Here is a 13,657-nt window from a genome sequence, read left to right on the forward strand (position 1 = left end):
GGAACGCTTCTTTTATTTTTTTTCTTCTTTAGCATTTTACTATATAAGCATGCATCCTTAAACATAGCTTAGTTTACTCTTTTTTCTCCTGGGATATTGCCAGCCACAGCGTAACCCATAATTAAATCTTACTCTGCTGCCCCTGCTTCTTCACCTGGGTTATTGAAGGTAGTGGGAGAAGAACCCCACTGGTGATGCCCCCAGATCCTGCTGAGTCCGTGATAGTTAACAACCTTATCATACTTTGTTCCTCCCAGACCCTGCAATGTCTTTGGACATTTTTGTGTTTTCAGCTGAGGTTTCATCCATTGGACACTCTTGTGTTTCTGAGAACTAGGTCCCGCTGAGGTTGCTGGGACCCAATGTGCTCCCATACTCTGGAGGCTGACACATTTCTAGAGAATCCTGGGCTTTGGTTCCTCTTCAGCCTCCTTTCCTTTTCTCTTCCCCTCTTCCTTACCCACAGCCTGCAAAATGAGGTGCTTTTGATCAATTAGGGTCAATAGAGCCACAAAAAGAAATATATCACCTTTCTCAGTTATTGATATATTTAAAATGAGTTGTCATCAGTATTTGTTCATAAATGTATTAAAGGTATCCAGAATATTAAAAAAATTTTTTTAAACCACTTTAAACATTAAAAACACCCAGTTTTTATAATCCATTACTGACCATGTTGGAATATTGTTCAGGCTGATCTCTCTACCCGAGCTGGTTATAGCAGTGTTGTTTTGTTGCTTCTGTTCATGGTTGTCTTTGACTGCATGCTGGTTATTGCACATAGAGAATTATTTATGGGGATTCCCCTAGGGCTGGGATACATGCCATCTCCTCCACAAAGCCCTTTAGGTTTATTTCTGTCAGGCATTTGGGGCCTCTACTGGTTAGGTATGATTACAGAGTTCAAGGCTTGAGGTTCCCTGGCTTACACAGACTGGAAGAACCTGGTATGGGCAATCTAAGACCATCACATCTCCCTCCTTTTTATTTCTACTGCTCTGTTCAGGACTCAGGAGTTTTCTTTTTCTTTTCTTTTTCTTTTCTTTTCTTTTTTTTTTTTGAGATAGAGTCTCGCTCTGTCACCCAGGCTGGAGTGCAGTGCCGCGATCTTGGCTCACCGCAACCTCCGCCTCCCGGGTTCAGGTGATTCTCATGCCTTAGCCTCTCGGGTAGCTGGGATTACAAGTGTGCACCACCACGTTTGGCTAATTTTGGTATTTTTAGTAGAGACAAGGTTTCACCATGTTGGCCAGGCTGGTCTCAAACTCCTGACCTCAGGTGATCCACCTGTCTCAGCCTCCAAAAGTGCTGGGATTACAGGCATGAATGAGCCACTGTGCCCAGCCAGGAGTTCTCTTTATGGTTCCCTGAGGTTAGGAAGATAGGCTTTTTCTGGCTCACCTTTAACATGAAGTAACGGGGAGAGTGCAGTGCAGTAGAAAGAACAGTGGAGGGTGATTCCAAGTAAACCCTAAAATTGGAGTATGAAAATGCCCCCTAGGGTAGCCTGGGCCAGCTGATACTAATAATTAACTAGAAATTATAACATGTATTCTTAACTCTCTAGATAACGTCTTTACCCTCAATGATCTCAAAACATTAAGCAATCGACACTCTCCTAAATTATTTTAAGATGGTCTTGCTCTGTCACCGAGGCTGGAGTGCAGTGTAGCACGATCACGGCTCACTGCAGCCTTGACCTCCCAGACTCAAGCGATCCTCCCACCTCAGCCTCCTGAGTAGCTGGGACCACAGGTGTATAGTACCATGCCTGGTTAATTTTTTAAGTTTTTATAGACTGGGTCTCTCTGTGTTGCCCAGGCTGGTTTCGGACTTACGGCCTTAAGCAATCCTCTTGCCTCGGCTCACAAAGTCCTGGGATTACAGGCGTGAACCACCACACCTGGCCTATTTTTCATATGTATTTTAGTTCTACCTTTTTTAAAAAAGAAACTTACAGACTATCTTATATAGGAATCTTGGTGTTTAGTTTACCCACCTCCTTTGTTTATCATTCTTTGCATTCTAGACTTTCCATCTGGAAGAGTTTTAAAATATTGAATTAGAGCTTACAAAATTCTTTTAGTAAGGGTCTGTGGGTGAAGGATTCTTTTCACATATTATTGTCTGAAAGTGTCTATTTTGTCCTTGCGAAATTCATTTTCTCTAAGCATGGGTGGTTACTTTCACTCATTGAAGATATCATTGAAGAAGATAGCATTCTGTTGCCTTGGGGCATCCGTTGTTGATGTTGAAAAGTTGGTTGCAGTCTAATTCTTGTCTCTACAAGAGGCCTGTTTTGTTTTGTCTAATTTTAAGACCTCTTCTTTGGTTTTGGTATCTTGCAGTGTCACTGTGACCAATTTTGGTTTGGTTTCTTTTTCAATTTTGATTCTTTAAAAATCTTTTCTGGTTTTCTAGTAGGAAAACCTGCTAGACAAATTCTAAAAGAGCTGTAACACTTGGTTTGATTTTTAATTGATTTATTATTCTCACCTAGGGCTTCTGAAAATTTTCCAACTATTACCTCTGAATGCTTTTTCTCTTCTCCCTTTCCTTCTGGAATGCCAGTTAGATATGTGTTAGATTTTCTTACTCTATGTTGCATGTCGCCCAACTCTTCATTGATTTGTCCTGCATTCTGCATAATTTCTTCAGCTCCACCTTGTACTTTATTCGTTCTCTGTTCAGGTCAACCTGATCTGAGGTTAAACCATTTATAGAGTTTTGACTGTCGGTGACTGTGATTTTCATTTCTCGGAGTTTGATTTGGTTCTTCGTCATTTGATTTTCATTTTCTATAATCTCTATTCCTCTTAATTTCATCATTTATTTCTTTAAACATACTTAAAATTTTATTTATGTATTTGCTATTTCCACTGACTGAGGTGAAAATCTTCACCAGTTTGATTTTGTTGCTGTTTGCTGCCTTGCAGTTAGAGTGACTTGTCATGTGACATGTGTGTGTTTTGATGGTACTCATTCCTTAGGATTGTCACTCGTCCCAGGACCACATCAAACAAAACTCCTGGCTTGGGGTTTTTCTGACTTCATAGGTAGTGTGAAATCATAGTAAAGAAATCTTTTTGAGGGCTAGCTTCTTATGAAGTTGTAATGGAGATTTCCTTTTGGTTTTTGATTTTTACCCCTAGGTCCCAAAATATAAGTATAAGGCAGATAATTTTCTCTTACCATTTCCTGTGGAGAGCACATTCATTTTGATAATCTTCTAAACCAAAGAATTCTAGTTTCAAAGAAAATGTGGTATATATACACAATGGAATACTATTCAGCCTTAAATGGAAAGGATACTCTATCATGTGTGATCACATGGATGAATCTGGAGGACATTGTGCTATGTGAAACAAGCCGGGCTCAGAAAGACAAATACTGGCCTGGGCGCAGTGGCTCATGCCTGTAATCCCAGCACTTTGGGAGGCCAAGGCGGGTGGATCACCTGAGTTTGGGAGTTCGAGACCAGCCTGACCAACATGGAGAAACGCCGTCTCTACTAAAAATACAAAATTAGCCAGGCATGGTGGTGCATGCCAGTAATCCCAGCTACTTGGGAAGCTGAGGCAAGGGAATCACTTGAACCTGGGAGGTGGAGGTTGCAGTGAGCCCAGACAGCGCCATTGCACTCCAGCCTGGGCAACAAGAGCAAAACTCCATCTCAAAAAAAAGACAAATACTGCATGATCTCATCGATACTATGTATAGAATCTAAAAAAGTCAAACACGTACAAACAGAGAAGAAAATGGTGGTTACCAGAACCCAGGGAGTGGAGGTGGTGGATGGCAGAGGCGATGAGGAATGGGGAGGTGATGTTCAAAGAGTACAAAGCTTTGGTTCAACAGGACGAGTAAGTTTTGGAGCTTTATTGCATAGCATGGTGACTACAGTTAATAATGCGTTGTGCATTTTGAAGTAGCTAAAATAACAGATTTTAAGTGTTCTCACCACAGAAAATGGATACATTAGCTTGATTTAATCATTCCATGACGTAAACATATCAAACATCATATTGTACCCATAAATATATGCAAATATTATTTGCCTTTTTTTTTTTTTGAGACGGAGTCTTGCCTTGTTTTCCAGGCCGGAGTGCAATGGCATGATCTCGGCTCACTGCAACCTCCGCCTCCCAGGTTCAAGCAGTTTTCCTGCCTCAGCTTCCCGAGTAGCTGGGATTACAGGCACTCAATACCATGCTTGACTAATTTTTGTATTTTTAGTAGAGAGGGGGTTTCACCATGCTGGCCAGGCTAGTCTCAAACTCCTGACCTCAGGTGATCTGCCTGCCTCAGCCTCACAAAGTGCTGGGATTTAGGTGTGAGCCACTGCGCCCAGCCTGTTGGTCAATTAAAAAAAAACCTTAGTTTCCTGGTGGGAGTCCCCTGTTAGACTCCTCACCTTTTATGAACCTTAGCTGTTGTCTCTGATCCCGTAAGCCCTTTGAGATACGGAAAAACAGAGTTCAAGTCGATCATAGTGTTCCCCTAACACTCACAGAGGGAAACTCTGTTGTCCTTACTACATGGCTTATTGCCTTCACATGGTATTGGGCTTCTGATAATTCTTATTTTCTTGACAGTGCATTTAGAAAGATTTAAAAATATTTTTATCTTACCCAGTATCTTCAGTGTTTTCAGCTGGGGTGAGTTCAGTGGGTTTTGGCCCAGGTATTAATCTGCATTACTGTTTCCCCAACTATGCTTCAAGAATGCAGGGACTCTGTTCCTTTAGTTAATTAACTGCTGTATCCTTCATGCCTGAAACCGTGTCCAGTATGTTTATTGTTTGTCTAATGAGTGATTGGCTATACTCTGCTGTGATGTACTCTTTTGCATTTTTAAGGAAATTATAGCAATGAAATAGTCAAATTCTAGCCTGGGCAAGACAATGAGACCCTGTCTATAAAAAAAAAAGTGGGCCGGGCGTGGTGGCTCACACCTGTAATCCCAGCACTTTGGGAGGCCGAGGCAGGTGGACCACTTCAGGCCTGCAGTTTGAGACCAGCTTGGCCAACGTGGTGAAACCCCATCTCTACTAAAAATACAAAAACTTAGCCAGGCATGATGTTAGGTGCCTGTAATCTCAGCTACTTGGGAGGTTGAGGCAAGAGAATCGCATGACCCCAGGGGGGCGGAGGTTGCAGTGGGCCGAGATCACACCATTGCACTCCGGCCTGGGCAACAAGAGTGAAACTCCATCTCAAAAAAAAAAAAAAAAAAAAAAAAAAGGCCAGGCGTGGTGGCTTATGCCTGTAATCCCAGCACTTTGGGCGGCCGAGGCAGATGGATCTACCTGAGGTCAGGAGTTCAAGACCAGCCTGGCCAACATGGTGAAACCCCGTCTCTACTAAAAATACAAAAATTAGCCGGGTGTGGTGGTGTGTGCCTGTAACCCCAGCTGCTTGGGAGGCTGGGGCAGGAGAATCACTTGAACCCAGGAAGCAGAGGTTGCAGTGAGCCGAGATCATGCCATTGCACTCCAGCCTGGGCAACATGAGCAAAACTCCATCTCAAAATAAATAAATAAAAATGTACACCTGTCATCCCAGCTGCTCCTGGAGGTTGAGGTGGGAGGATTGTTTAAGCCCAGGAGGTTGAAGCTGCAGTGAGCTATGATTGTGCCACTGCACCCTAGTCTGGTGACAGAACAAGACCCTGTCTCAGGAAAAAAAAAAAAAAAATTGTCAAAGATCTGTGCAAAGATTTGTACTGTAAAGATAATTATTATTGCTTATAAAGGCCCTCAAACATTACCAGTTTAAATAAGTGTTCATTAATGTGGGTGTGGTTAGGCATATTATGGTAATTATATATAGTCATTATAAGTAATTTTTAGAAGAATAATGATGTGAAAAGATATTATTTGTTGGAAAAAAACTGTAGGTTTCAGTATTAATTGTGGTTATGTGGGTTTATTAATGAATTGTTTTGTTTTCCAGTAAATAACAGAACATGTATAGTGGAAGTGATCTTTTCTAACACATTTTCCCCATAATTGCTTTAAGTTGAGGATCTTTACAAGATGTTTCTCAAACTTTAAGACATTTTAGTTCACTTTGAAATGTAAATGTTCATTTATTGTCAATATTTTGATGTATGTATAAAGCCTTTTCTTTTTGAATACCGTGTAAAATATAGGCTATGATTTGTAGATTTTATTTAATTAAAATAGCATAGGAACTTAAAATACGAAGAAATCTGAGTGCAGTATCATTCTAGATTTTTTAAGTTTTCATCCCTATATTTTCCAACTGTTTGGCCTACACCTGTTTTTATTTTTATTTTTTTCCAGCTTTAATGAGGTAGACTTGGCAAATGAAACTTTGATCTGAAGGTGCTAATGTGATGATACATGTGTCTGTGAAATGATGACCACAATTGTGAGTCTGCATGTGTCATCTCAACGCGCTGGGTGTTAGATCTCCAGATCAAAGTTTGTGCCCTTGGACAAATGCCTACACCTGTTTTGAGAGCAAATTTTCATGACTTGCCGTCAGTTTTTGCCAAAGCATTTATCTTCTCTTCTATAAACAATAGCCTTTTCATTTGACATTCGTGTCTCCCTGGTTTGTATAAGTTTTAAGTTTCGTAACACACAGAGAGTATGAACAGCCGATTCTTGGGAAGCGTGTGGCCTCGCTAGTGTGTGCTGAAGAGCACGGTGTGTAGTAGAGTAGCTTATATTCCCTGAGTGCCCAGGAGGCCGTAGTTTTTCATCTGTGTATTTTGCAGAGGCTTGGAGAATTAATACAGTGTGCTGTTCAGAGTGTGTTTAAGAGAGTGTTAAGGGAGTGTAATTATACATTATTTTGTAAAACTAATTTGTAAAAATTTTAGGTGACATGTTTTTAGTTATACCACATGTATAAAGATTCGTAATCATTACAATTCAGGCTCAGGATATAAGAAATAACTGTTATCCAACGTTTCTTTTACTTTCTCCCTTTCTCTCCAGGTGGGTCCTACGTGTATGAACTCAGCGCAGTCCTCATACACAGAGGAGTGAGTGCTTATTCTGGCCACTACATTGCCCACGTGAAAGATCCACAGTCTGGTGAATGGTATAAGTTTAATGATGAAGACATAGAAAAGATGGAGGGGAAGAAATTACAACTAGGGATTGAGGAAGATCTAGGTAAAACCTTTAAGTTGTGAGTGCCCTTTTAAAATATAAATTTATTTTACTAGAAATATTTGTGATAAATTATTATGGCTCAAGATTGTTATGTTACAGACTATCAAGGATATTTGCATTTCTTAAACACATGTAAAATCACTGAACATCTTGTATTAGCAATGCTTGTTTTTCGAGTCCGGGTCTTACTCTCTTGGCCCAGGCTGGAATGCAGTGGTACAGTCATGGCTGACTGCAGCCTAAACCTGCTAGGCTCAAGTGATCTTCCCGCCTCAGCCTTCCCTTCCTAGTAGCTGGGCCTACAGATATGTGCCACCACACCTGACAAAATTTTTTTTGTCAGGTAAAAATTTTGTCAAAATTTTTTTCAGTAAGACAGAGTCTTACTCTGTCACTAAGGCTGGAGTGCAGTAACACCATCTTGGCTCACTGCAACCTCTGCCTCCTGGGTTCAAGCAGTTCTCGTGCCTCAGCCTCCTGAGTAGCTGGGATTACAGGCATGTGCCACAATGCTCAGCTAATTCTTCCTTTTCCTTCTCTTTCCTTTTTTTTTTTTTTTTCCGCTCTTGTTGCCTTCTTGTCCAGGCTGGAGTGCAATGGCGAGATTTCGGCTTACTGTAAACTCTACCTTTCAAGTTCAAGTAATTCTCCTGCCTCAGCCTCCGAAGTAGCTGGGATTACAGGCATGTGTCACCACGGCTGGCTGATTTTGTATTTTTAGTAGAGACAAGGTTTCACAATGTTGGTCAGACTGGTCTCGAACTCCTGACCTCAGGTGATCCACCTGCCTTGGCCCCCCAAGGTGCTGGGATTACAGGCGTAAGCCACTGCACCTGGCCTTAATTTTTTCTATTTTTAATAGAGACAGGGTTTCACTGTGTTGGCCAGGCTGGTCTTGAGTTCCTGGCCTCCAGTGATCTGCCCGCCTTGACCTCCCAAAGTGCTGGGATTACAGGTGTGAACCATCATGCCCGGCCAACCTGGCAAAAATGTTTAAAACAATTTTTTTGTGGAGACGGGGTCTTACCTGGTTGCCCAGGCTAGTTTCGAACTCCTGCGTTTAACAGTCCTCCTGCCTTGGCCTCCCAAAGTGTTGGGATTACAAGGCATGAGCTACCACGCCCAGGTAGCAATGCTTGCTTTTTAAAATCTTAGTTAAAAAAATTTACAATTATTTTGTTCCAGAGATGGTTTTCATAATGTCATGTTTTCAGTAAAGCTTGAAGGCAAATGATCAGTTTTTAATTACCAGGTTTATTTAAGTGGGTAGGGGAGGATCATGGGTATTAAGTTAGTGATGATGAATAGTAGATTTAATGTAGTAGGATTTGTAATTATTTTCCTTGGGTCAGGAAATTTATTTTGGGGAACTAATTCTAGCAGGTAAACTTTGTTTCTCCTTCCTTTAAGTATCTTACCCAAATCCTTGAGCAGTGTTTCTGTGGAAAATGAGCTCGTTGCTACTGTGTAGTAGTGAGGTCTGCCGTAAAGACTACTTCTTAAAATAGTATCCTAGTATGTACTTTCATCACCTCAGTTGTCTTGGGCCTAAGTACCCATTTATTTTCCAAAGGAATGGACAGTTTTTCTAGTTGGAGCCATCTCCTGAGCTCCATCTCCTGAGCTGTTTATCACTTTCTTCCCATTGTCTGTCAGACAGGTATAGGCAATTGTCCAAGGGCACAGACTTTGTTCTGGAAATCTAACACACAGCACAGTGAGATGACACATGCAGACTCACAAGTGTGGTCATATCATTTCACAAGAAAGTGCTAGACAGCTTTGGATGAGGTTCAGACTATGGTATCTGAATTGGAGAAAAGAAATGGGAGTAAGTGTGTGTCTCCTGCCACTCTTCTTTCTTAATAGGTCAGAGACATTTATTCAAGGTGTCCAGTAGGCAGGAACATAGCAGTTGAGATTTGCTTTCGAGGCATATGCATCATCTCTACAGATAATCGTTTGTTAACTCCATTCGTGTAGCTTGAAGAAGTCATTCTTTCACTTTTAAATTTTATTTTCTTTCCTTTTATTTATATATTTTTTTGAGACAGAGTCTTGCTCTGTTGCCCAGGCTGGAGTACAGTGGCATGAACATGGCTCACTGCAGCCTCGAACTCCTGGACTCAAATAATCCTCCTGCCTCAGCTTCCCAAGTAACTGAGACCACAGGTGTGATCCACCACACCTGGCTAATTTTGTAATTTGTTACAGAGACAGAGTCTCCGTGGGTTGCCCAGGTTGCTTTTGAATTCCTGCCCTTAGACGATCCTTGCACTTGGCCTCCCAAAAGTGTTGGCATTACAGACATGAGCTTCCGTGCCCAACCTGTTTTCTACTTTTAAATAACATTTCTGTGTTTATAGAACTTCAGCAATCTCGCTCCCATTTTACCTAAGTAAAACTCAAATTCTTAACATTTGCTTATACCGTGTATGTTTTCATTATGACATTCTTACTAGGAATAAAATTGAGATAGCACATTAACTGGGTTGAGCGAGGTGGCTTACATCTATAATCCCAACACTTTAGGAGGCTGAGGTAGGAGGATGCTTGAGCCCAGGAGATCAAGGCTTCAGTGAGCCATGATTGCACCACTGCACTCCAGCCTGGGCTACGGAGTGAGACCTTGTCTGAAAAAAAAGGAAAAAAAAAAAGAACTTTAAATTGTGAAAAATTATGTCTTGGTTTTATTTGACTGTTTTTTACTGGGTTTTTTAAAAACCTATCTACATTCTAGGATTAAAAGCATTGTTAAGGCTGTCTTATATATGGGTAGTCCTAGATTTTAAAACAGTTCAAGAAAATACTTAACACCCATTGGTATCTCATTCCAGTGTTTTCATAACTCATTATTTTATGCAGCATATATTTTAGCTTTCATCTTTTAAATCAAAAATAGAAAATATTTTTAAATTTCATTAGACATTCATTATTATGTTGTATCCTGAAGTTTTATGAATCATTTTATATTCCATCTTATACAAAATCATTAACATCTTAAATCTTGGGTACTCTTTTTTTTGTTTTGAGACAGAGTCTTCCTCTGTCGGCCAGGCTGGAGTGCAATGGCGCGATCTCGGCTCACTACAACTTCCACCTCCCAGGTTCAAACGATTCTCCTGCTTCAGCCTCCTGAGTAACTAGGATTACAGGCACATGCCACCACGCCTGACCAATTTTTTGTATTTTTAGTAGAGACGGGGTTTCACCATGTTGGCCAGGCTGGTTTCAAACTCCTGACCTCAAGTGATCCGCCTGCCTCGGCCTCCCAAAGTGCTAGGATTACAGGCGTGAGCCACCACGCCCAGCCTTGGGTACTCTTAATTAGGAATGGATGACTAACCTCCTCTTACCTGTGCATGTTCCTGGTATTTTAATTCCCTGTGACAGTACAGTGATCTTCCAACCTTTTTTGTTCAGGTGTTGTCTGTAAGAATGTTTAACATCCAAGCATAGGTGCAAGGGAAAACAAAAAAAGTTGAACAACTTTTTTTTTCTTTGCACATTTTAAAATCTAACAAATTTCATCATAAATTTTAAGTAGCTCCAAATGCTATAATTTATGACATAATGAATACTGAAACTTAAATTGTGACATCACTCTTTTAAGAATGTCCAGATTATATTAAATACCATAGAGGTTTTATATCCACCAGCATCCTTTTCAAGGATAACTGAACAGGTCTTGTTTTTTTATAGTAGGCATTTTTAACAATTCTATTTTCTTCTGTACTACTATTTCCATTATGTTTACCCTACAGAATTTTTTTTGTTTGTTTGTTTGTTTTTTTTTGTTTTTTTGTTTTTTTTTCTTTTTTATTGATCATTCTTGGGTGTTTCTCGCAGAGGGGGATTTGGCAGGGTCACAGGACAATAGTGGAGGGAAGGTCAGCAGATAAACAAGTGAACAAAGTTCTCTGGTTTTCCTAGGCAGAGGACCCTGCGGCCTTCCGCAGTGTTTGTGTCCCTGGGTACTTGAGATTAAGGAGTGGTGATGACTCTTAACGAACATGCTGCCTTCAAGCATCTGTTTAACAAAGCACATCTTGCACCGCCCTTAATCCATTCAACCCTGAGTGGATACAGCACATGTTTCAGAGAGCACAGGGTTGGGGGTAAGGTCACAGATCAACAGGATCCCAAGGCAGAAGAATTTTTCTTAGTACAGAACAAAATGAAAAGTCTCCCATGTCTACCGCTTTCTACACAGACACAGCAACCATCCGATTTCTCAATCTTTTCCCCACCTTTCCCCCCTTTCTATTCCACAAAACCGCCATTGTCTTCATGGCCTGTTCTCAATGAGCTGTTGAGTACACCTCCCAGATGGGGTGGTGGCTGGGCAGAGGAGCTCCTCACTTCCCAGTAGGGGCGGCCGGGCAGAAGCGCCCCTCACCTCCCGGACGGGGCGGCTGGCCGGGCGGGGGGCTGACCCCCCCCCCCCCCTCCCGGACGGGGCGGCTGGCCGGGCGGGGGGCTGACCCCCCACCTCCCTCCCGGACAGGGCGGCTGGCCGGGCAGAGGGGCTCCTCACTTCCCAGTAGGGGCGGCTGGGCAGAGGCGCCCCTCACTTCCCCGACGGGGCGGCTGGCCTGGCGGGGGGCTGACCCCCCCACCTCCCTCCCGGAGGGGGCGGCTGGCCGGGCAGAGGGGCTCCTCACTTCCCGGTAGGGGCGGCCGGGCAGAGGCGCCCCTCACCTCCCGGACAGGGCGGCTGGCCGGGCGGGGGGCTGACCCCCCACCTCCCTCCCGGACGGGGCGGCTGGCTGGGCGGGGGGCTGACCCCCCCACCTCCCTCCCGGATGGGGCGGCTGGCCGGGCGGGGGGCTGACCCCCCACCTCCCTCCCGGACGGGGCGGCTGGCCGGGCGGGGGGCTGACCCCCCCACCTCCCTCCCGGACGGGGCGGCTGGCCGGGCAGAGGGGCTCCTCACTTCCCAGAAGGGGCGGCCGGTCAGAGGCGCCCCTCACCTCCCGGATGGGGCGGCTGGCCAGGCCGGGGGCTGACCCCCCCACCTCCCTCCCAGACAGAGCGGCTGGCCGGGCAGAGGGGCTCCTCACTTCCCAGTAGGGGCGGCCGGGCAGAGGCGCCCCCCCCCACCTCCTGGACAGGGCGGCTGGCCAGGCAGGGGGCTGACCCCCCCACCTCCCTCCCGGATGGGGCGGCTGGCCGGGAGGGGGACTGACCCCCCCACCTCCCTCCCGGATGGGGCGGCTGGCCTGGCAGAGGGGCTCCTCACTTCCCAGTAGGGGCGGCCGGGCAGAGGCACCCCTCGTCTCCCGGACGGGGCGGCTGGCCAGGCGGGGGGCTGACCCCCCCACCTCCCTCCCGGACGAGGCGGCTGGCCGGGCAGAGGGGCTCCTCACTTCCCGGTAGGGGCAGCCGGGCAGAGGTGCCCCTCACCTCCCGGACGGGGCGGCTGGCCGGGCGGGGGGCTGACCCCCCCACCTCCCTCCCAGACGAGGAGGGAGGACACTCCTCACTTCTCAGACGGGGTGGCTGCCGGGCGGAGGGGCTCCTCACTTCTCAGACGGGGCGGTTGCCAGGCAGGGGGTCTCCTCACTTCTCAGACAGGGCGGCCGGGCAGAGACACTCCTCACATCCCGGACGGGGCAGCAGGGCAGAGGTGCTCCCCACATCTCAGACGATGGGCGGCCGGGCAGAGACGCTCCTCACTTCCCAGATGTGATGGCGGCCGGGAAGAGGCGCTCCTCACTTCCTAGATGGGATGGCGGCCGGGCAGAGACGCTCCTCACTTTCCAGACTGGGCAGCCAGGCAGAGGGGCTCCTCACATCCCAGACGATGGGCAGTCAGGCGGAGACGCTCCTCACTTCCCAGACGGGGTGGCTGCCAGGCAGAGGCTGCAATCTCGGCACTTAGGGAGGCCAAGGCAGGCGGCTGGGAGGTGGTTGTAGCGAGCCGAGATCACGCCACTGCACTCCAGCCTGGGCGCCATTGAGCACTGAGTTAATGAGACTCCGTCTGCAATCCCGGCACCTCGGGAGGCCGAGGCTGGCGGATCACTCGCGGTTAGGAGCTGGAGACCAGCCCAGCCGACACATCGAAACCCCGTCTCCACCAAAAAAATACGAAAACCAGTCAGGCGTGGCGGCGCACGCCTGCAATCACAGGCGCTCGGCAGGCTGAGGCAGGAGAATCGGGCAGGGAGGTTGCAGTGAGCTGAGATGGCAGCAGTACCGTCCAGCTTCGGCTCGGCATCAGAGGGAGACCGTGGAAAGAGGGGAGAGGGGAGAGGGGAGAGGGGAGAGGGAGCTCTATCTACCACACAGTCCTTCTCCGAGACCAATTTCTTGGGTGCTCTTGTTGTTACTGCCTACAGAATTTTATTCTAATGGAATATAGTAAGTTTTTTGTGACTGTAAAGCTCTAAATAGTTAAAAAGTACTTCTGGATAGAGTGCTGTTTTAAAAATTATGAATATTACTACATAATTGATAAAACTCATGAAAGTATGTTATAAATTTTATTAAACAGTAAAATTT

General features: G+C 45.3%; 1 protein-coding gene and 1 pseudogene across 13 annotated transcripts in view; one reads left to right on the forward strand and one right to left on the reverse strand.

Moving 5' to 3' along the window:
- USP48 (ubiquitin specific peptidase 48) overlaps positions 1 to 13,657 on the forward strand; it is a 107,581-nt gene that overhangs the window by 39,934 nt on the left and 53,990 nt on the right. For all 13 annotated transcript variants that reach the window (XR_010147764.1, XR_010147765.1, XM_009450256.5 and 10 more), the window contains one exon: positions 6,971 to 7,150. Coding sequence is in view for 11 of the 13 variants with exons in the window: in XM_009450256.5 (XP_009448531.1) it covers positions 6,971 to 7,150 (180 nt within the window). In the remaining 2 variants the exon portion in view is untranslated. The remainder of the gene's footprint in view (positions 1 to 6,970; positions 7,151 to 13,657) is intronic.
- On the reverse strand, positions 2,409 to 2,464 carry LOC112207103 (U7 small nuclear RNA; annotated as a pseudogene).

Source organism: Pan troglodytes, chromosome 1, assembly GCF_028858775.2.
Source record: "Pan troglodytes isolate AG18354 chromosome 1, NHGRI_mPanTro3-v2.0_pri, whole genome shotgun sequence".
Classification (NCBI taxonomy): domain Eukaryota; kingdom Metazoa; phylum Chordata; class Mammalia; order Primates; family Hominidae; genus Pan; species Pan troglodytes.